Below are 23,304 nucleotides of genomic sequence, written 5' to 3'. Positions count from 1 at the left end.
GATCATAGAAGAAAAAGAGAAGGAAGAGCAATATTCAACCCCTTTCTGAAGGTTCTATTTCCCCATATACTGGTATCCTAATAAAAGCATGAGAATAAATATGTGCACCCCGGGATCCCATGCTCAAGATCCATGCCCCTGAGGGCATATATTGTATTTTTCTCCTGGAAATATAACTAGAATACATACTGTACTGCACAAATGAAAAATGCTGCCCATTAATCACTTTGCGTAGGAAGCTAAAAGAGAATGCCCACATAATTTTGGTTGTTTTTTTAGCTTAATAGGTTTAAATTTCTATGCTGACGTAATTGTTTAATTTACCTTCCCAATCTCAGTTTTTCTTATACAGGGGTAAAAATCCCATACATAGAGTTAAAGTATAAGATTCTGTTTGTACCCACCACTAGAGGGAGCTCAGGAGCTCACTGCATACAGTTTATATAATGATCCAATCAATTACACCTACAACAAGTATCCTCCTAGTAGTGCCAACCGCTAATCAACATTTAATTATTTAACTGTATATCTATGAGGGGGATTTGGAGCCCTGTATAAGAAAAAATAATGTTTCCACTGTTATAAAGATCAGTGAAGAAAATAATCCGCATAATACTTTGCAACTAGAAATGACATGATATGGACATTAACTACAGCAGTATGCAAAATGTAATGTTTCCAGTTTTCATTTTTCAGGTATAGCTGTTAAGGCCCATTTACACCAGTCGATGATCGCTAAAAAAATCGGTGATCGTTTTAGCAATAATCGGTCCATGTAAATGTGCGCCCATCGTCCGCTTTTCGGGCACTGTTAGCTGATCGTTAAATTCAGTCCAACCTAAAAATCGTCATTCGCCCTTATCAAAAGTTCTCCACAAGGAGGGCTGATAGCATTGTTTCCCGGTGGAGAACAAAGGATCAGAGCGCAGATAATAGCCCTCTGCATTAACTGCATTCAACTAAGGCTTCATTTGTACACTTAATTGGTATTTAAGTAGCTGAGTAGCTACTTAATAGTTTATGGAAAATGACCGCCCAAAGCTGTCACTTAAACTGTCCTTTGATCGATCTTTGAGCGATCATCTGCTGGTGTAAATGGGCCTTTAGTCTCTCTCTGAAGCTCTAACATACAGTATGTAATCATTATAATCTTCTAAGGGGCACATAAATTGCAGCCATGATTACAGATGGCAAAGTTGTCGTTTTGGTGTATGTTGTATTTGAATGGTTGTCTTGAATATGACCATGACCACATGTATTGCTCCACATTGTTTCTGCATATGTCTTGCTTCTACATCACATTGCTTTGTTACATTCTAACAATCACTGCTCTGGATTTTTGTTCATTGTGGTACAGACATTCTGTTCAGAAAATTGTGACTTCCACGTTTTGCAATTCCTTGTTCTGTTTGTAAGATAAGCTGTTTTCTTTCAAGTAACCATGTATCAGAAAGGGCTAATAGAATAGAGAAAACAATCTCCTCTCATAGCTGAACACTGGTACCCTGTGTGAACATGGTCAGCTTATGTTGAGTTGCCAGAGGACTAGCGATGATTTGATCCTACAGAATAGCTAAAGAAATCTGATAGTAATTAGTACTTTTCTTCCTTGGATGCTTTATTAATTTTTATTGTCTTTAAATGCTTCCAAGAAGTTTACAAGGAAGGTAAGACAAATTAGAATAGAACTGAACCCATGACTGACCCAGAATGCATCCTCTCGCTACATATCAAGCTGATCAGTTCATGATGACAACTAAAAGTCCTAACTAGAAACCTAAAACTACCTGGATTGTTAAAAGACCGAATGGAGACATTCACTTTTAACATCATTATGTTGTGTTATTTGTCTTATTTGTTCTGCTTGCTTGCTGTACTTGATATGTAGCCTGTTGTCCCAAGTCTACAGCATGTCTTATTGGGTGTGTATGCATTTCATGTTATTCCAGTGAAATGATGTAATTTAATTCATATGTATAATCTAAACTACTCAGAGAAATGCAACTATAGATCTTTCCATACAACATCATATAGAGGTTTAACTGTCATTATACATATGAAATATTTCTCTCTCTCATATATCATCCATAGAGTGTATCAAGGTCATCCCGGGACATGCATCCTTCGATTTCCATCGACTTATTCTTCTATCAGTTCGATAATTGTTTTTCTCTATTACTACAGGCATCGCAAGGAGGTGGACATAGAACATTACTCTATGGCCATGCGATCTTACTGCGACATTCATTCAGTGGTATGGTAAGTATCGAGATATTGAGGTCAATGGTAGGCTCATGATTGACAATCGATGTGTATTGACTGGAGACACATTGGTCATATTTATATTCTGTGTGTTATATAATTTATTATATTTTAGCAATCATTACTAACATATTGTATTCTGAAAGCTATTCCAGGTGTTGCTGGGTAATATCTGCTAGCGCATGAACTCCTCATAGAAGGGATTTCCAAACAGGAATCCTCTCTCTCTGATTTCCATATGCCTAAGGCACCAATGCAGGCACTAATTCATGATATCCAAACAGTTTTATGCAGTACTGCATGTAAAATCCAGGTATACTACTGCATTATAACTCAGATAGGTATCTTAATGCACACATAAAGTTGAGTAAGCCGAACCAGTAGAAAAACTCTGTTTCAGGTTGAACTTTGCTAGAAGCTCAGTTGTGCATGAACCCGAACTGAGAATTTAGCAAAGCTCTCTCTGAAATAGAGTTCTACTGGTTTGGTTTGCTCAATAGCCTTGGACATTGGTGTATAACACTCTCAGAGTTTTGGTTAACTTCCAGTTTGGTTTGAACTACTTTGGACAGAACTGAACTTTTTCCAAAAGTTCAGTGAACCGCCAAAGCAAACTTTTCAAATGTTTGCTCATCACTATGAACAAACCTTGTAGTACTAAAGTGATGAATGTCAAGTTCAGCATTGCTATGCCTCTTCTTAGGAGACTATACTAGGGAATAGCATATATAACAAGTCTAAGTAAAGTATAATGCAGTTACTCTTTGTTACAAGAGTATTATAATTGTAACAGACCAGGCTAGGAGCATTTCTGATACCTTGAATTTGCAGGTTGCTAAAAGATCTGCAGTTTATGCAGCAGTTCTGTAGTTGTTTGTAGTTTTTCTAATTGGTTATTATTATATATTTGATATTAGTGATTTATATTATCTGATCTCAATCTACTTTACAGTACTTGACATGTCTGACAACGTCCAGATCCCTTACAGATAAACTTGCTTTTGATGTTGGACTTCAAGATACTGCAACAGGTAATCTATCCGCTTCAGTTAGGATTAAGGTGTCATTGTTGATGATCTCCTATAAACCCTGTTCCAGCTCACATGGGAAGATGTGGGAAAAGGTCAAACGAGTTTTACAATTTCCTTAAACACATGGGTCAATTCTCTTTCTGATTATCACTTTCATCATTAGACAGAGACTGATCTGCATTTTTAGTCAATAGATAATGCTTAAAGGGAACGTGTCATAACCTTGAAGCACCATAAAGTAAGTTATGGGCATAATAGGAAAGGGAACAGGGAGTCCAGGCATGTACTTTTTATACTTATTTGGCTCCTCATTCCCTTGCTCTTGGAAGTTGGCGCTCGGTCTGTGACTGTGACTTTTCTCTTCAGTCAGTGCACTGTTCCCTATGGAAGTGTGCACGCAGACTGAAGAAAATAGTCGCGGTCATAGACTGAGCGCCAGCCTCCCGGAGTGACAGCAAGGGAAGATGGAGCTGTGTAAGTATAAAAATGCCACCCCTGGACTCTATGTTCCCTATCCCACTGTCCTATAAGCACCAAAACATGATAGCTTCCCTTTAATATCAGTAAAGTTTTAGGTTTGATTTTACAGCAGAACAAACAAAGTGAATTCGTATAACCTTTTTATAATCGGTCCAGAACTATAACCAAGTCCTTCTTTCTGATGCTATATGCAGTTCTCTGTTGTCACCATGCAGCCTGTATAAGTTGAAAGCTTTAAAGAGGATGTACACTGCTGCTCATTTATTTCAATACACCCCCTAGATTTGTCAATTTCTATGTAAAGAATTACCGTGATACATGTGTTTCGCACAGGCATGAGTCCACCTTCTGTTTGTGCAAAATGACTTGCCTGGAGAAGGTTTCTCTTGGTGGCATGTAGTATAACCTGAAGAAATATGCCAAAAGCAAGAGTGTACATGATTGCCCATGACCTGGATAGCCTTAAATGACCACAAAAAGAAAAGACAAATTTATTGGTTTGTGTGTTCTGGGCTACAAATCACAGGAGCTGGACTACTAGTCAGTGGATGAAGGTTCTGTTCACAAAGGAATCAAAATTTGAGGTGTTTGGGTCCAAGAGGTAAAGTTAGTTTTTCCTGCAACAGGTGAGCACACGCTTCCTGCTTGCAAACAGCCACAGTCAAGCATGGAGGAGCTTCCATTATGGTCTGCGGATGTTTCAGAGGTGGTTCGGTTGGTGACTTACTAAGGATAGATGGAGCCATGGACTCTAGGTGCTACTACAACATCCTGGTGCGCCATGCCATCCCTCCAAGCACCTGTCTTATGGGTTGTGCTTTCACACTACAGCAAGATAACAACCCAATACACACCTCATGTCTCTGCAAAAGTGTGTTCAGTCAACAGAAGGACAACAGGTTTGGCCCCCCAGAGTCCCAATTACAATCCAATTAAACTCCATCTGGACAGGAGTGTTCAAGATGTGCAAGTTACAAGCCACAATCACCTTTGGGATTTACTATCAGAGAAGTTGTTTGTAATCAAAACTTTAGACAAGTTGATTGATAGAATGCCCCGCCTTTGTGATCATTGCTAAGGGTGAATACTTTGAGAGAAAAATTAAAGGAAATCAAAGCACAATTCATTTCTAAACAATGTGTATGAGTGTAAAACATGTTCCTTTGCCTAAATAAATCTATATGCATCACAAGCTTCTTTAATTCAATTCTGAAAAATCAACAATTAGGGTCGTGTATTGAAATTAATAAGCAGTAGTGTACAACTACATAGCCAAATTTTTTTTCAGTCCATCTTCTGTCAGATCCTTTTTATCATACTGCCTTTTACTTGCTTCTTGCTAGCTCATCTTATGGTCCTTTTACACAGGATAAGCTGTTGGGCAAATGCTGTCCAACAGCTTGTCCCATTGATGCTCGCTCCTGTGCTGTTACATAGAAGCGAGTATCGCTGGCATCACACACAGTGCTGTCGGAACTGGAGGTGAAGCGGGCTGGGGAGCGTTTACACAGAACAATGCGTCATTCGTTTTTCTGCATGCAGAAACTGAACGATTCTTATTCAGTAGCTGCATGCGTTTACATGGGACAATTATTGCGGGAGTACAGGAATTTAAATAACTCTGAGTGATAATGTAAAAGGGCCATTAGGTAGGTTGTTAGGTCAGAAAGATGTATGGAATAGATGGAAAGCAGTGTGACTGCAGGATCAGACTACAGATTACTTTTTTTGTAGTCTGTTACCATGGAGACACATAGGTCTGCATAACAGCTGTAGACACTAAAGGGTAGGATATTTTTACAGAAAAATGTTTGCAAAGTTGCTTCATTTTTAACTTTGGATGCATTGGAGCAATAAAAGATATGGTTGTGCAGGTGGACATAGCTTTTAAATCATAAAGCATTTTTCAGCAGTTCATGTCTGGGAAGAGTATGTGTAATGTGACTGATGTCCTGGAAGACCACCTTATCACTGAAAAGGCCTGAAACTAAAATGTAACCTTTATTAATAGAAAAGTTAAAATATCACCCTTTATTGTTAGGGGGGTTATTGACCCAGACAGACACACAATGACAAACAAACAATTAATGAGTAGAGCAAGCTGTTACTGAGATATCCAGCGATGCTGGCCCACCGGTATCCAAGGATCAATTTGCTTTCACTACGTGAAAAAGGTAAGTATTGGATAGCAAGCCAAGAGAGGTTTGTGACAACTTATTTTGGAACCCACTGTGCCCACTGTGCCCAGCCGGTCTGTCAAACTGAAGTGCTGTGTGTTAGGGGCTCTGTATTTATCTAAGTTAGCGGCTACTATCGTGAATGCAGTTGAGCTTAGCCGTTCAGTTGTTTCAGTAATACAATCTTCTATCAGCCCTCCTGGCACTTCTTCTAACTAACGAACAACTCATCCATAGGCGTTATAGCGCATTAAGCTTTCGCCTGCAGTGTTCTATCATAGTAGTCATCAAACAACAAATATAGCATACGTCTTATTCTTGTCCTGATAAAGCGGTGCTATACTCAAATAGTTGCACCGTGGAAACGCGTCGACGTTTAGACGGTTGTAGTTGCTGTGATTGACCTCATGTACAGCAATCGTTATATGACTGCTATAACCGACATCAGGGTTTAGCATCAGTGCAAAAAGCAAGTCTTAGCATTGTCATAGACTAGCCTTATTAAATACGCATGACACTTAAATTATTCATACCTCATTGCGTCCTAGTGTCGTGTAATTTTAAGTTTGTTGATAGACCAACATATGTTCTGGACCCACAAATAGTGTTTGGGTCTTGATGGACCATTATCTTTATTGAGGAGCAATCTGTAGCGATACTGTACCTCACGGATACAATTGGTGTTTTTTTGGGAGGTTTCATTAAGCACAGTATTACCGGCAATATAGCCGAGCACGCAGTCAGCAGTTAACCCTCTATCTACCACAGTGGTTATATGCCCTATACCAACTGTGTGCTCTGTGGTCCAATCCTTCTATCTTGCAATTCACCAAGTCAAGATATATGATCCTAGATATATAGGCTAAGGGCCCTGGCTGGCACTTTGGTCATCCACTTAGTGGTCCTCATATGGGCACAGTGGGTTCCAAAATAAGTTGTCACAAACCTCTCTTGGCTTGCTAGCCAATACTTACCTTTTTCACGTAGTGAAAGCAAATTGATCCTTGGATACCCGTGGGCCAGCATCGCTGGATATCTCAGTAACAGCTTGCTCTACTCATTAATTGTTTGTTTGTCATTGTGTGTCTGTCTGGGTCAATAACCGCCCTAACAATAAAGGGTGATATTTTAACTTTTCTATTAATAAAGGTTACATTTTAGTTTCAGGCCTTTTCAGTGATAAGGTGGTTATTAGTTACAAGTGCCTTGTTTGTCACAGTGATTGATGTCCTGGAAGACAAGCTATATGTCTCCAGTAATAGACATGCATTGGGATATTGTAGAGAGTAAAATAGAGCCATGTCTATGCACAAGCTTGTTAGGATTTACACAGTTCTGTATCATAATGCTCTTCTGAATGTATTTACTCCTTCACTATACATATGTGTATATATATATATATATATATATATATATATATATATATATGTGTATGTGTATATCGGGATACGTGTTTACTCAGCTTTGCTGAGTGTTGTTTTCACATTATATTGGTGGGATATATGGTTCTTTATTTGTAGGAGAAGCTTGCTGGTGGACGATACATCCTGCATCTAAGCAAAGATCAGAAGGAGAGAAAGTTCGCATTGGGGATGATCTGATTTTAGTCAGTGTGTCCTCTGAAAGATATCTAGTAAGTGTTTGATATTTGTGTGAAATCTGCTATATTGTTTGCCTGCCTCTCAATATGTACACATAAGAGGTCACTTTATACACTATAAGTAATAATAATTTAGTATATTGCACTTCATGGTATAAATACGCTTATACACTACAGACCTTTTAATTTATGGATTTTTCTGTCATTCTTCAGATTATAAATATGTGACTTAAAACATATATTTATTAAAACATTAAGTTGTTATTCCTCAGCAGTGATACATGGAGTGCATGTTTGTGTATACTGCGTATCAATTTACTATAATGGCTAGAATTATCACTTTGGTTTTAAGGGAATACCTTTGCAGCAGATTTATTGACCTAATATGGACATGAAAATAACCAACAAAACATTGATTTTCACTAAAAGGGATTTTTCTATTTATCCATTGAATAGGGTATAAATGTCTGATCAGTAGGGTTCTGACCGCTGGGATCCTCAGTGATCCTGAGACATGTTATTAGGTGGAATCGAGAAAGATCAATCTTTCTCTATCCCATTGAAGTTAATGGAATAGTGGTCACACGTGCGCACCATCGCTCCCTTCACATGTGGCATTCAGGGTGCACATATGGGTCGCTCTACACAAGCGTAATTCTCTGCATGATACCCACATGAGACAGTCATGCGGCAGGCAGCAAGTATACAATGACATTACGTACCTGTGTGCCCCCAATCACCATGCACCGTCTTGGCGTATATGTGCGCAATATGCGCCAAGATAGGACATGCTGTGATCCTTATTGCACGTGTATTTTGCACAATATGTGTGAGCAAAAACATAGGAGCCTATGGCACATTAGCGCAGCGTATTACGTGCGCAGAACCCTCATGGGTAATACTCTGTCACCACACGTTCGTGCGAAAGAGCCCTATCTTAGGATCACTGGGGATCCCAGAGGTTTGGCCACCGCCAATCAGACATTTAAACCCTATCCTATCGACTTTAAATCACGTCCAGCTCTTTCTTAAATCACAAAATAAATTTTAATTGTGGATTTGAGCACAACTAAAAGTCACTATATGGCTCCAGTCTAAAACAAGATAGTCTTACATATGTTAGTATCAGTAATAAATGTAATAATCAGTAAAATATTTAATAATATTGTACTACAGCATAATGTTATCTCAACTTTGCCTGACAGCATCTATCCATATCCAATGGTATGAGCAATATCCAGGTGGATGCCTCTTTTATGCAGACCCTCTGGAACGTCCATCCAACATGCTCTGGGAGCAGTGTGGAAGAAGGTGAGTCCTTCTACTATAGTGGTGTTCATCGTTACCTCGGCACTATGGCATCTATTCCTGAGATCTATGTATAGTTGTGCAGATAGAAATGTGCACATTCACATCATTAGTAAACTTTTTATATACTTAACCTGTATTGGGTGTCTTGGGACTTGTCTGCTTCTAATGTTCACAATATTCTACAGAACTATAAGTAAAATTTTAATTTGTGTGACGACATTCCCATATGGTAAATTTAGTATTGTAAACAGTAAATTCGGGGGCATAGCTATATAGGTATTCACTAGAGATGAGCGAGCACCAAAATGCTCGGGTGCTCGTTACTCGGGACAAAATTATCGCGATGCTCGAGGGTTCGTTTCGAGTAACGACCCCTATTGAAGTCAATGGGCGACTCGAGCATTTTTGTATATCGCCGGTGCTCGCTAAGGTTTCCATTTGTGAAAATCTGGGCAATTCAAGAAAGGGATGGGAATGACACAGCAACGGATAGGGCAGGCGAGGGGCTACATGTTGGGCTGCATCTCAAGTTCCCAGGTCCCACTATTAAGCCACAATAGCGGCAAGAGTGCCCCCCCCTCCCAACAGCTTTTACTTCTGAAAAGCCCTCATTAGCAATGCACACCTTAGCTAAGCACCACACTACCTCCAACAAAGCACAATCACTGCCTGCATGACACTCCGCTGCCACTTCTCCTGGGTTACATGCTGCCAAATCCCCCCCCCCCTCCCCGCCCGACGCAGTGTCCACAGCGCACACCAAAGTGTCCCTGCGCAGCCTTCAGCTGCCCTCATGCCACACCACCCTCATGTCTATTTATAAGTGCGTCTGCCATGAGGAGGAACCGCAGGCACACACTGCAGAGGGTTGGCACGGTTAGGCAGCGACCCTCTTTAAAAGGGGGCGGGGCGATAGCCCACAATGCTGTACAGAAGCAATGAGAAATCCAATCCTGTGCCACCTCCATCTGGAGCTGCACACGTGGGCATAGCAATGGGGAACCTATGTGACACACACTATTCATTCTGTCAAGGTGTCTGCATGCTCCAGTCAGACCGCGTTTTTTTATAAATAGTCACAGGCAGGTACAACTCCGCAATGGGAATTCCGTGTGCACCCACAGCATGGGTGGCTCCCTGGAACCCACCGGCGGTACATAAATATATCCCATTGCATTGCCCATCACAGCTGAGGTAATGTCATGTTAAATGCAGGTGGGCTTCGGCCCACACTGCATGCCCCAGTCTGACTGGAGTTCTTTAGAAGTGGACACATGCAGTTACAACTCCGTGTGGACCGACAGCATGGGTGGGTGCCAGGAAGCCACCAGCTGTACATAAATATATCCCATTGCAGTGCTCATCTCAGCTGAGGTAACGTCCGATCAAATGCAGGTGGGCTTCGGCCCACACTGCATGCCCCAGTCAGACTGGGGTTCTTTAGAAGTAGACACATGCAGTTACAACTCCCTGTGGACCCACAGCATGGGTGGCTCCCTGGAACCCACCGGCGGTACATAAATATATCCCATTGCAGTGCCCAGCAGCTTTAATGCAGGTGGGCAAAAAATTAATTGGATTACACTGTAGGCGAGGGCCCCAAAAAATTGGTGTACCAACAGTACTAATGTACCTCAGAAAAATTGCCCATGCCCAACCAAGAGGGCAGGTGAAACCCATTAATCGCTTTGGTTAATGTGGCTTAATTTGTAACTAGGCCTGGAGACAGCCCAGTTAAAATAAAAATTGGTTCAGGTGCAAGTTTCAACGCTTTAATGAGCATTGAAGCGTATAAAAATTGTTTACAAAAATTATATGACTGAGCCTTGTGGGCCTAAGAAAAATTGCCCGTTCGGCGTGATTACGTCAGGTTTCAGGAGGAGGAGCAGGAGGAGGAGGATGAATATTATACACAGATTGATGAAGCTAAAAGGTCCACGTTTTTGATGGTGATAGAGAACAATGCTTCCATCCGCGGGTGCAGCCTACGTATTGTTTAGGTATCGCTGCTGTCCGCTGGTGGAGAAGAGAAGTCTGGGGAAATCCAGGCTTTGTTCATCTTGATGAGTGTAAGCCTGTCGGCACTGTCGGTTGACAGGCGGGTACGCTTATCTGTGATGATTCCCCCAGCCGCACTAAACACCCTCTCTGACAAGACGCTAGCCGCAGGACAAGCAAGCACCTCCAGGGCATACAGCGCGAGTTCAGGCCACGTGTCCAGCTTCGACAGCCAGTAGTTGTAGGGGGCAGAGGCGTCACGGAGGACGGTCGTGCGATCGGCTACGTACTCCCTCACCATCCTTTTACAGTGCTCCCGCCGACTCAGCCTTGACTGGGGAGCGGTGACACAGTCTTGCTGGGGAGCCAGAAAGCTGTCAAAGGCCTTAGAGAGTGTTCCCCTGCCTGTGCTGTACATGCTGCCTGATCTCCGCGCCTCCCCTGCTACCTGGCCCTCGGAACTGTGCCTTCGCCCACTAACGCTGTCGGATGGGAATTTTACCATCAGTTTGTCCGCCAGGGTCCTGTGGTATAGCATCACTCTCGAACCCCTTTTCTCTGCGGGTATGAGAGTGGAAAGGTTCTCCTTATACCGTGGGTCGAGCAGTGTGTACACCCAGTAATCCGTAGTGGCCAGAATGCGTGTAACGCGAGGGTCACGAGAAAGGCATCCTAACATGAAGTCAGCCATGTGTGCCAGGGTACCTGTACGCAACACATAGCTGTCCGCACTAGGAAGATCACTTTCAGGATCCTCCTCCTCCTCTGGCCATACACGCTGAAAGGATGACAGGCAAGCAGCATGGGTACCCTCAGCATTGGGCCAAGCTGTCTCTTCCCCCTCTTCCTCATCCTCCTCATGCTCCTCCTCCTCCTCCTCAACACGCTGAGATATAGACAGGAGGGTGCTCTGACTATCCAGCGACATACTGTCTTCCCCCGCCTCTGTTTCCGAGCGCAAAGCGTCTGCCTTTATGCTTTGCAGGGAACTTCTCAAGAGGCATAGCAGGGGAATGGTGACGCTAATGATTGCAGCATCGCCGCTCACCATCTGGGTAGACTCCTCAAAGTTTCCAAGGACCTGGCAGATGTCTGCCAACCAGGCCCACTCTTCTGTAAAGAGTTCAGGAGGCTGACTCCCACTGCGCCGCCCATGTTGGAGTTGGTATTCCACTACAGCTCTAAGCTGCTCATAGAGCCTGGCCAACATGTGGAGCATAGAGTTCCACTGTGTGGGCACGTCGCACAGCAGTCGGTGCACTGGTAGATGAAACGATGTTGCAGGGTGCGCAGGGTGGCAGCGTCCGTGTGGGACTTGCGGAAATGTGCGCAGAGCCGGCTTGCGCACCGCTGTGCTGCCACGCCGCGCGACACCGACTGGTGGCGACGTGCTGCTGCTGACACATCTTGATTGCGAGACAGAGGTTGCGTAGGAGGAGGAGGGTGGTTTAGTGGAGGAAGCATACACCGCCGCAGATACCACCACCGAGCTGGGGCCCGCAATTCTGGGGGTGGGTAGGACGTGAGTGGTCCCAGGCTCTGACTTCAGGGAGATATAGTGGCCCTGCCCGCCTGTGCTTGTCCACGTGTCCGTTGTTAAGTGGACCTTGGCAGTAACCGCGTTGGTGAAGGCGCGTACAATGTTGCGGGAGACATGGTCGTGCAGGGCTTGGACGGCAGATCGGGAAAGTAGTGGCGACTGGGAACTGAGTAGCGCGGGGCCGCCGCCGCCATCATACCTTTGAAAGCCTCCGTTTCCACAACCCTATACGGCAGCATCTCAAGGCTGATAAATTTGGCTATGTGCACGTTTAACGCTTGAGCATGCGGGTGCGTGGCAGCGTACTTGCGCTTGCGCTCAAACACTTGCGCTAGCGACGGCTGGACGGTGCGCTGAGAGACATTGGTGGATGGGGCCGAGCACAGCGGAGGTGAGGGTGTGGGTGCAGGCCAGGAGACGGCAGTGCCTGTGTCCTGAGAGGGGGGTTGGATCTCAGTGGCAGGTTGGGGCACAGGGGGAGAGGCAGCGGTGCAAACCGGAGGCGGTGAATGGCCTTCGTCCCACCTTGTGGGGTGCTTGGCCATCATATGTCTGCGCATGCTGGTGGTGGTGAGGCTGGTGGTGGTGGCTCCCCGGCTGATCTTGGCGCGACAAAGGTTGCACACCACTGTTCGTCGGTCGTCTGCACTCTCAGTGAAAAACTGCCAGACCTTTGAGCACCTCGGCCTCTGCAGGGTGGCATGGCGCGAGGGGGCGCTTTGGGAAACAGTTGGTGGATTATTCAGTCTGGCCCGGCCTCTACCCCTGGCCACCTCACTGCCTCTTCCAACCTGCCCTGCTGCTGCACTTGCCTCCCCCTCTGAAGACCTGTCCTCAGTAGGCGTAGCAAACCAGGTGGGGTCAGTCACCTCATCGTCCTGCTGCTCTTCCTCCGAATCCTCTGTGCGCTTCTCCCTCGGACTTACTGCAATTACTACTACCTGAGTGATAGACAACTGTGTCTGATCGTCATCATCCTCCTCACCCACTGAAAGCTCTTGAGACAGTTGCCGGAAGTCCCCAGCCTCATCCCCCGGACCCCGGGAACTTTCCAAAGGTTGGGCATCGGTCACGACAAACTCCTCCGGTGGGAGAGGAACCATTGCTGGCCATTCTGGGCAGGGGCCCGGGAACAGTTCCTGGGAGTCTGCCTGCTCCTCAGAATGTGTCATTGTAATGGAGTGAGGAGGCTGGGAGGAAGGAGGAGCAGCAGCCAGAGGATTCAGAGTTGCAGCAGTGGACGGCGCAGAACTCTGGGTGGTCGATAGATTGCTGGATGCACTTTCTGCCATCCACGACAGGACCTGCTCACACTGCTCATTTTCTAATAAAGGTCTACCTCGTGGACCCATTAATTGTGAGATGAATGTGGGGACGCCAGAAACGTGCCTCTCTCCTAATCCCGCAGCAGTCGGCTGCGATACACCTGGATCAGGAGCTAGGCCTGTGCCCACACCCTGACTTGGGCCTCCGCGTCCTCGCCCGCGTCCACGTCCTCTAGGCCTACCCCTACCCCTCAGCATGGTGTATTACCAGTAGTGCAGAAACAGAACGCTGTAATTAAATGTGCCGCTTATTGGCCTGTGGTTGGAGGCTGACTTCCCTTACGGAACGCACAGCAGAGCCAGGAAACAATTTTACGCACGCCTGTAGTGAGACGTAGGTGCGTATGACTGAGCTAGTGGAATTCACAGCGCAGAAGCAGTCAAGTGGCCAAAGGCCAGTAGTAGGCCTTAAGTATTTTGCTTCTATTTTTTTAAAATGCTGAGCTGATACAGCAGACAGATACTGTAGGCAGCGTATAATATTATGTATACTGTTTCCCTCTGGCGGGATGACGGGGATCATGTAACAGAGACAGCAGATCCAGGAAACAATTTTGCGCAAGCCTGCTGTAACGCTTAGCTGCGTATTAATTACGACTACTACCCCCAGCAGATAGATACTGTAGGCAGCGTATAATATTATGTATACTGTTTCCCTCTGACGGGATGACGGCGATCATGTAACAGAGACAGCAGATCCAGGAAACAATTTTGCGCAAGCCTGCTGTAACGCTTAGCTGCGTATTAATTACGACTACTACTCCCAGCAGATAGATACTGTAGGCAGCGTATAATATTATGTATACTGTTTCCCTCTGGCGGGATGACGGCGATCAATTTTTTGGAAAAAGCCCACTGCCTATATAGTCTGAATATCTCTTTCCCTGCCTCACCAGTACTGGCCCTATACTCTGTACAATGACTGCAGACTGCGGACGCAATGCTCTGCACGGCCGATATACAAAAAAAAAATTGTGCAACACTGCTAAAAGCAGCCTCAACAGTACTGCACACGGTCAGATGTGGCCCTAAGAAGGACCGTTGGGGTTCTTGAAGCCTAAAATAACTCCTAACGCTCTCCCTATAGCAGCTCCGGCACCAGCAGCACTTTCCCTGATCTCTGTCAGAATGCATCTGTGGCGAGCCGCGCGAGGGGCCGATTTATATACTCGGGTGACACCTGATCTCGCCAGCCACTCACTGCAGGGGGGTGGTATAGGGCTTGAACGTCGCAGGGGGAAGTTGTAATGCCTTCCCTGTCTTTCTATTGGCCAGAAAAGCGCGCTAACGTCTCAGAGATGAAAGTGAAAGTAACTCGAACATCGCGTGGTACTCGCCTCTAGTAACAAGCATCTCGAACACGCTAATACTCGAACGAGTATCAAGCTCGGACGAGTACGTTCGCTCATCTCTAGTATTCACATATTGTTGAATGCACGTGGACTGTGAAGAGGAGACCCAAAAGGCCTCTCTGCCCCATATATGTCAGCTCTTATTTCTGAGTACATTGTCCTAATCAGTAAGGTTAAGGGCATCTGTATGGTGCCTTCCTAAAGTTCAGTATTTTTGTAGCTCCCCAATAAAACTACCTATTGAAAGGCAAGTGGAAATGTTTTATATTATGGTCACTCTTTCCCAATTTACCCCCCTGACCTACACCTCCATTTTCATTATCTTTAGTAATTGACAAAAACTCATTTCCTTTATGAGATCTGCAGCTTTCAGTTTCCCAGTTTATATCCAGATAGTTGAAGTCAAGCCCTCATATAGCGATGTCTGTTGTAGACACTATACTGTTAGGGCGAGCACCCACTGGCGTTTGCGTTTCCTGCGGGAAAAAAACGCAGCGTTTTCGCCGCGTGTCCCGCGTTTTTCGCGGCGTTTTCGCGGCTTTGCCATTAATTTCCATGGAGAAAAATAAGGACACATATGCAACTGACAGTTCCTATGTTAAAAACGCAAACGCAACGCAAAAAAAACGCCAGTGGACAGGAACACATGTTATCTCTATGCCTGTGCAGGAAAAACGCAAAACGCAGGTAAAAAAACGCCAGTGGGTGCTCGCCCTCAGTCTCTAAATTGTCTACAGTCAGTGCTGATGTACATTTACTCAAGAGGTGGTGGACCGTTCAATGATATCTTCAGGTTGCTCTAGATTCAATTCTACATTTTTTCCGCTAGCCTACCCAAAGAGCAGTGTATAAGGGGTGTAGCCTATGGTGGGGTGGACTCGGTTGTCATAGTTCCAAACAAGCTTGGGTAGCGTACATATCATTTGCTGCGGGGTCCGGTTAAAATACTCACATGCCCCGTTGCTCTAGGGGTGATACAGAGTAGTGTGGGACTTCTCAGTTCTGCACAATTTGTGCAGCTCCTCCATGACCTTCCCTTGGAAGCAAGCCCCTTGATGCGAGTATATATGCTTTGAGCATCCATAGACTGATGAAATCTTGTGAGATGGCTTGTGCAGCGCATTCAGCTGTTTGGTCTCAAGTGGCAGTCACTGATATATTAATTTTTAAGAAGTGATCAGTCATGACTAGACAGTACTGGAGGCTGCTAACTAAATTTATACTGTTTGTGTATCTTTGAGGATTCTATGGGATTTATTCCGGAGACATTCATTTGGCTTGTAGCCGGTACATGATTCTTACAATAATGAATTTTATTTAATTGCTCTTATGTGCTTTTTATGTATTTATTTATCTATATTTTATTTGCTTCTGGCATGAATTGTGTGGTTTGTTTTTATAACATGTTGAAAATTAAAGGGCTATTCCAGTTACACAAAGTTGCTGTCAAATCAATACTAATTAGAGATGAGCGAACGTACTCGTCCGAGCTTGATATTCGTGCGAATATTAGGGTGTTCGGGATGCTCGTTACTCGTAACGAGTACCACGCGGTGTTCCGGTTACTTTCAGTTTCCTCTCTGAGACGTTAGCGCGCTTTTCTGGCCAATTGAAAGACAGGGAAGGCATTACAACTTCCCCCTGTGATGTTCAAGCCCTATACCACCCCCCTGCTGTGAGTGGCTGGGGCGATCAGATGTCACCCGAGTATAAAAATCGGCCCCTCCCGCGGCTCGGCTCAGATGCCTTGTGAGTTAGCTGAGGGACAGTGGTATCGTGCTGAAGCTGCTGTAGGGAGAGCGTTAGGAGTTAGTGTAGGCTTCAAGAACCCCAACGGTCCTTCTCAGGGCCACATCTAATAGTGTGCAGTACTGTGTTAGCACTGTATTTTTTTTTTTTCAAAATTGGATCTGCAGAGCATTGCGCCCTGCAATAGGGACAGAAGTGGTGGTTAGGCAGGGAGAGTGTAATCAGTGAGTGTAGGCTTCAAGAACCCCAACGATCCTTTCTAGGGCCACATCTATCCGTGTGCAGTACTGTCCAGGCTGCTGTTAGCAGTGTTGCATTTTTTTTTTTTTTTTCTCAAAACCGGCTGTGCAGACCATTGCACCCGGCATTAATACTACAGGGATAGAATTGTGTAGGCAGGGCCAGAAGACATACATTATTCATTGAATAGACGCAGTGTGGCTTTTCCTTTGAAAAACAAGGGAAAAAATTCTATTTCGCCTGCCTCTGACAGTTCTCAGGGCTCTGGGTACGTGTGTGCTGCGTGCAGAACGTTAAAAAAAATCAGACGCAGCCAGCTACGTTTTACTGCAGGCTTGCGCCAATTTTTTTCCTGCATGGGAAATCCCTGATCTGCTGTAGCGAATAACTTTGCATCACTGCAGTTCTCTGACACATTTGCAGGGCCACAACACAGTTATTAAACTTAGTAGTATTCATTGAATACACGCAGTGTGGCTTGTCCTTTGAAAAACAAGGGAAAAAATTCTATTTTGGCTGCAGGCTTGCGCCAATTTCTTTCCTGCATGGGAAATCCCTGATCTGCTGGAGCGAATAACTTTGCATCACTGCAGTTCTCTGACACATTTGCAGGGCAACAACACAGTTATTAAACTTAGTAGTATTCATTGAATACACGCAGTGTGGCTTGTCCTTTGAAAAACAAGGGAAAAAATTCTATTTTGGCTGCAGGCTTGCGCCAATTTCTTTCCTGCATGGGAAATCCCTGATCTGCTGGAGCGAATAACTTTGCATCACTGCAGTTCTGTGACACATTTGCAGGGCCACAACACAGTTATTAAACTTAGTAGTATTCATTGAATACACGCAGTGTGGCTTGTCCTTTGAAAAACAAGGGAAAAAATTCTATTTTGGCTGCAGGCTTGCGCCAATTTCTTTCCTGGCTTGGAAATCACTGGTAATACAGCATGCTGAGGGGTAGGGGTCGGCCTAGAGGACGTGGACGCGGCCGAGGACGCGTAGGCCCAAGTCAGGGTGTGGGCACAGGCCAAGCTCCTGATCCAGGTGTGTCGCAGCCGACTGCTGCGCGATTAGGAGAGAGGCACGTTTCTGGCGTCCCCACATTCATCGCCCAATTAATGGGTCCACGCGGGAGACCTTTATTAGAAAATGAGCAGTGTGAGCAGGTCCTGTCGTGGATGGCAGAAAGTGCTTCGAGCAAGCTGTCATCCACCCAGAGTTCTGCGCCGTCCAGTGCTGCAAATCCAAATCCTCTGTCTGCTGCTCCTCCTTACTCCCAGCCTCCTCACTCCACTACAATGACACATGCTCAGGAGCGGGAAGACTCCCAGGAACTGTTCTCGGGCCCCTGCTCAGATTGGGCAGCAGTGGTTCCTCTCCCACCAGAGGAGTTTATCGTCACTGATGCACAACCATTGGAAAGTTCCCGGGGTCCGGGGGATGAGGCTGGGGACTTCCGGCAACTGTCTCAAGACCTTTCAGTGGGTGAGGAGGACGATGACGATGAGACACAGTTGTCTTGCAGTGAGGTAGTAGTAAGGGCAGTAAGTCCGAGGGAGGAGCGCACAGAGGATTCGGAGGAAGAGCAGCAGGACGATGAGGTGACTGACCCCACCTGGTGTGCAACGCCTACTCAGGACAGGTCTTCAGAGGGGCAGGCAAGGGCAGCAGCAGGGCAGGTTGCAAGAGGCAGTGCGGTGGCCAGGGGTGGAGGCAGGGCCAGACCGAATAATCCACCAACTGTTTCCCAAAGCGCACCCTCGCGCCATGCCACCCTGCAGAGGCTGAGGTGCTCTAAGGTCTGGCAGTTTTTCACAGAGACGCCTGACGACCGACGAACAGTGGTGTGCAACCTTTGTCGCGCCAAGATCAGCCGGGGAGCCACCACCAACAGCCTCACCACCACCAGCATGCGCAGACATATGATGGCCAAGCACCCCACAAGGTGGGACGAAGGCCGTTCACCGCCTCCGGTTTGCACCGCTGCCTCTCCCCCTGTGCCCCAACCTGCCACTGAGATCCAACCCCCCTCTCAGGACACAGGCACTACCGTCTCCTGGCCTGCACCCACACCCTCACCTCCGCTGTCCTCGGCCCCATCCACCAATGTCTCGCACCGCACAGTCCAGCCGTCGCTAGCGCAAGTGTTGGAGCGCAAGCGCAAGTACGCCGCCACGCACCCGCACGCTCAATCGTTAACCGTCCACATAGCCAAATTTATCAGCCTTGAGATGCTGCCATATAGGGTTGTGGAAACGGAGGCTTTCAAAGCTATGATGGCGGCGGCGGCCCCGCGCTACTCAGTTCCCAGTCGCCACTACTTTTCCCGATGTGCCGTCCCAGCCCTGCATGACAACGTCTCCCGCAACATTGTACGCGCCCTCACCAATGCGGTTAGTGGCAAGGTCCACTTAACTACGGACACGTGGACAAGCACAGGCGGGCAGGGCCACTACATCTCCCTGACGGCACATTGGGTGAATTTAGTGGAGGCTGGGACCGAGTCAGAGCCTGGGACCGCTCATGTCCTACCCACCCCCAGAATTGCGGGCCCCAGCTCGGTGGTGGTATGTTCGGCGGTGTATGCTTCCTCCACTAAAGCACCCTCCTCCTCCTCCTCCTCCTCCTCAACCTCTGTCTCGCAATGTAGATGTGTCAGCAGCAGCAGGACGTCGCCAGCAGTCGGTGTCGCGCGGCGTGGCAGCACAGCGGTGGGCAAGGGTCAGCAGGCCGTGCTGAAACTACTCAGCTTAGGAGAGAAGAGGCACACGGCCCACGAACTGCTGCGGGGTCTAACAGAGCAGACCGACCGTTGGCTTGCGCCGCTGAGCCTCCAACCGGGCATGGTTGTGTGTGACAACGGCCGTAACCTGGTGGCGGCTCTGCAGCTCGGCAGCCTCACGCACGTGCCATGCCTGGCCCACGTCTTCAATTTGGTGGTTCAGCGCTTTCTGAAAAGCTACCCACGCTTGTCAGACCTGCTCGGAAAGGTGCGCCGGCTCTGCGCACATTTCTGCAAGTCCCACACGGACGCTGCCACCCTGCGCACCCTGCAACATCGGTTTAATCTGCCAGTGCACCGACTGCTGTGCGACGTGCCCACACGGTGGAACTCTATGCTCCACATGTTGGCTAGGCTCTATGAGCAGCGTAGAGCTATAGTGGAATACCAACTCCAACATGGGCGGCGCAGTGGGAGTCAGCCTCCTCAATTCTTTTCAGAAGAGTGGGCCTGGTTGGCAGACATCTGCCAGGTCCTTCGAAACTTTGAGCAGTCTACCCAGGTGGTGAGCGGCGATGCTGCAATCATTAGCGTCACCATTCCTCTGCTATGCATCTTGAGAAGTTCCCTGCAAACCATAAAGGCAGCCACTTTGCGCTCGGAAACAGAGCCGGGGGAAGACAGTATGTCGCTGGATAGTCAGAGCACCCTCCTGTCTATATCTCAGCGCGTTCAGGAGGAGGAGGAGGAGCATGAGGAGGATGAGGAGGAGGGGGAAGAGACAGCTTGGCGCACTGCTGACGGTACCCATGCTGCTTGCCTGTCATCATTTCAGCGTGTATGGCCTGAGGAGGAGGAGGAGGAGGAGGATCCTGAAAGTGATCTTCCTAGTGCGGACAGCCATGTGTTGCGTACAGGTACCCTGGCACACATGGCTGACTTCATGTTAGGATGAAGTGACCCTCGCGTTACACGCATTCTGGCCACTACGGATTACTGGGTGTACACACTGCTCGACCCACGCTATAAGGAGAACCTTCCCACTCTCATTCCCGAAGAGGAAAGGGGTTCGAGAGTGTTGCTATACCACAGGACCCTGGCGGACAAGCTGATGGTAAAATTCCCATCCGACAGCGCTAGTGGCAGAAGGCGCAGTTCCGAGGGCCAGGTAGCAGGGGAGGTGCGGAGATCGAGCAGCATGTACAGCCCAGGCAGTGCAACAGTCTTTAAGGGCCTGGACAGCTTTATGGCTCCCCAGCAAGACTGTGTCACCGCTCCCCAGTCAAGGCTGAGTCGGCGGGAGAACTGTAAAAGGATGGTGAGGGAGTACGTAGCCGATCGCACGACCGTCCTCCGTGACGCCTCTGCCACCTACAACTACTGGGTGTCGAAGCTGGACACGTGGCCTGAACTAGCGCTGTATGCCCTGGAGGTGCTTGCTTGTCCTGCGGCTAGCGTCTTGTCGGAAAGGGTGTTTAGTGCGGCTGGGGGAATCATCACAGATAAGCGTACCCGCGTGTCAACCGACAGTGCCGACAGGCTAACACTCATCAAGATGAACAAAGCCTGGATTTCCCCAGACTTCTCTTCTCCACCAGCGGACAGCAGCGATACGTAAGCAATACGTAGGCTGCACCCGCGGATGGAAGCTACGTTCTTTCTCACCATCCAAAACGGGGACATTTCTGCTTCATCAATCTGTGTCTAATATTCCTCCTCCTCCTGCTCCTCCTCCTGAAACCTCACGTAATCACGCTGAACGGGCAGTTTTACTTAGGGCCACAAGGCTCACTCATCTAATTTTTCTAAACAATTTTTATATGTTTCAATGCTCTTAAAAGCGTTGAAACTTTAACTTGAACCAATTTTTCGTTAAACTGGGCTGCCTCCAGGCCTAGTTACCACTTAAGCCACATTAACCAAAGCGATTAATGGGTTTCACCTGCCATCTTGGTTGGGCATGGCCAATTTTTACTGAGGTACATTAGTACTGTTGGTACACCAATGTTTTGGGGCCCTCACCTACAGTGTAATCATAGCAATTTGTATGTTCTTCGCCTGCACTCATGGTACAGAAGTGTGTGTGTGGTTGGCCTACACTTTAGCTACATAAATGTAACTTGGGCCTTGGCTATACTGCAGCTACTGAAATGGAACTAAGACTGCGCTCCCACTATACTGCTGCTTCGGAATTGTTCCTGGGGCCTGTGTAGGCTGCTACAATGACTTAAATGGAACTAAGACTATGCTCCTCCTATACTGCTGCTTGGGAATTGTTCCTGGGACCTGTGTAGGCTGCTACAATGACTTAAATGGAACTAAGACTATGCTCCTCCTATACTGCTGCTTCGGAATTGTTCCTGGGGCCTGTGTAGGCTGCTACTATTACTGAAATGGAACGAAGACTGCGCTCCCACTATACTGCTGCTTCGGAATTGTTACTGGGGCCTGTGTAGGCTGCTACTATTACTGAAATGGAACTAAGACTGTGCTCCCCCTATAATGCTGCTAGTGATATGTTAGTGGGGCCTGTCGCTAATGCTACGGCTGAAATGTTACTAATTCTGGGCTCTGCCTATACCGCTGCTAATGGTATGTCTCTGGGGTGTGGAAACAGAGGCTTCCCAAAGACATGATGGCGGCGTGGCCATTTCCCACCAACGCTGTTACTGTTAAGGTGCATATAACCACGGACACGTGGAGAGGACACGTAGTGCCTCCAAAACATCCCCCGCCACGGCCCACTTAATCCTGGCCACATTCCGAAAACCAACAAAATAAAACCGCGCTACTAGGTCCGCAGTCACCACCACATTACCACCAACGCGGTTACTGTTAAGGTACATATTACCAGTCTGACTGGGGCATGCAGTGTTGGCCGGAGCCCACCTGCATTAAGCATGACATTACTACCTCAGCTGTGTTGGGCAATGCAATGGGATATTTCTATGTACCGCCGGTGGCTTCCTGGCACCCACCCATGCTGTGGGTCCACAGGGAATTATAAATGCATCTGTTTCCACTTGTAAAGAACCCCAGTCTGACTGGGGCATGCAGTGTGGGCCGAAGCCCACCTGCATTAAGCACGACATTACTACCTCAGCTGTGTTGGGCAATGCAATGGGATATTTCTATGTACCGCCTGTGGCTTCCTGGCACCCACCCATGCTGTGGGTCCACAGGGAATTATAAATGCATCTGTTTCCACTTGTAAAGAACCCCAGTCAGACTGGGGCATGCAGTGTGGGCCGAAGCCCACCTGCATTAAGCACGACATTACTACCTCAGCTGTGTTGGGCAATGCAATGGGATATTTCTATGTACCGCCGGTGGCTTCCTGGCACCCACCCATGCTGTGGGTCCACAGGGAATTATAAATGCATCTGTTTCCAGTTGTAAAGAACCCCAGTCAGACTGGGGCATGCAGTGTGGGCCGAAGCCCACCTGCATTAAGCACGACATTACTACCTCAGCTGTGTTGGGCAATGCAATGGGATATTTCTATGTACCGCCGGTG

General features: G+C 47.0%; 1 protein-coding gene across 1 annotated transcript in view; it reads left to right on the top strand.

Moving 5' to 3' along the window:
- RYR3 (ryanodine receptor 3) overlaps window positions 1-23,304 on the top strand; it is a 680,585-nt gene that overhangs the window by 89,616 nt on the left and 567,665 nt on the right. The window contains exons 4-7 of the mRNA XM_066572425.1: window positions 2,185-2,259; window positions 3,215-3,293; window positions 7,471-7,583; window positions 8,756-8,861. Of these exons, the coding sequence (XP_066428522.1) occupies window positions 2,185-2,259; window positions 3,215-3,293; window positions 7,471-7,583; window positions 8,756-8,861 (373 nt within the window). The remainder of the gene's footprint in view (window positions 1-2,184; window positions 2,260-3,214; window positions 3,294-7,470; window positions 7,584-8,755; window positions 8,862-23,304) is intronic.

This window comes from Eleutherodactylus coqui, chromosome 6 (assembly GCF_035609145.1).
Source record: "Eleutherodactylus coqui strain aEleCoq1 chromosome 6, aEleCoq1.hap1, whole genome shotgun sequence".
Taxonomy (NCBI): domain Eukaryota; kingdom Metazoa; phylum Chordata; class Amphibia; order Anura; family Eleutherodactylidae; genus Eleutherodactylus; species Eleutherodactylus coqui.
This window is presented reverse-complemented; position numbering and strand designations above follow the sequence as displayed.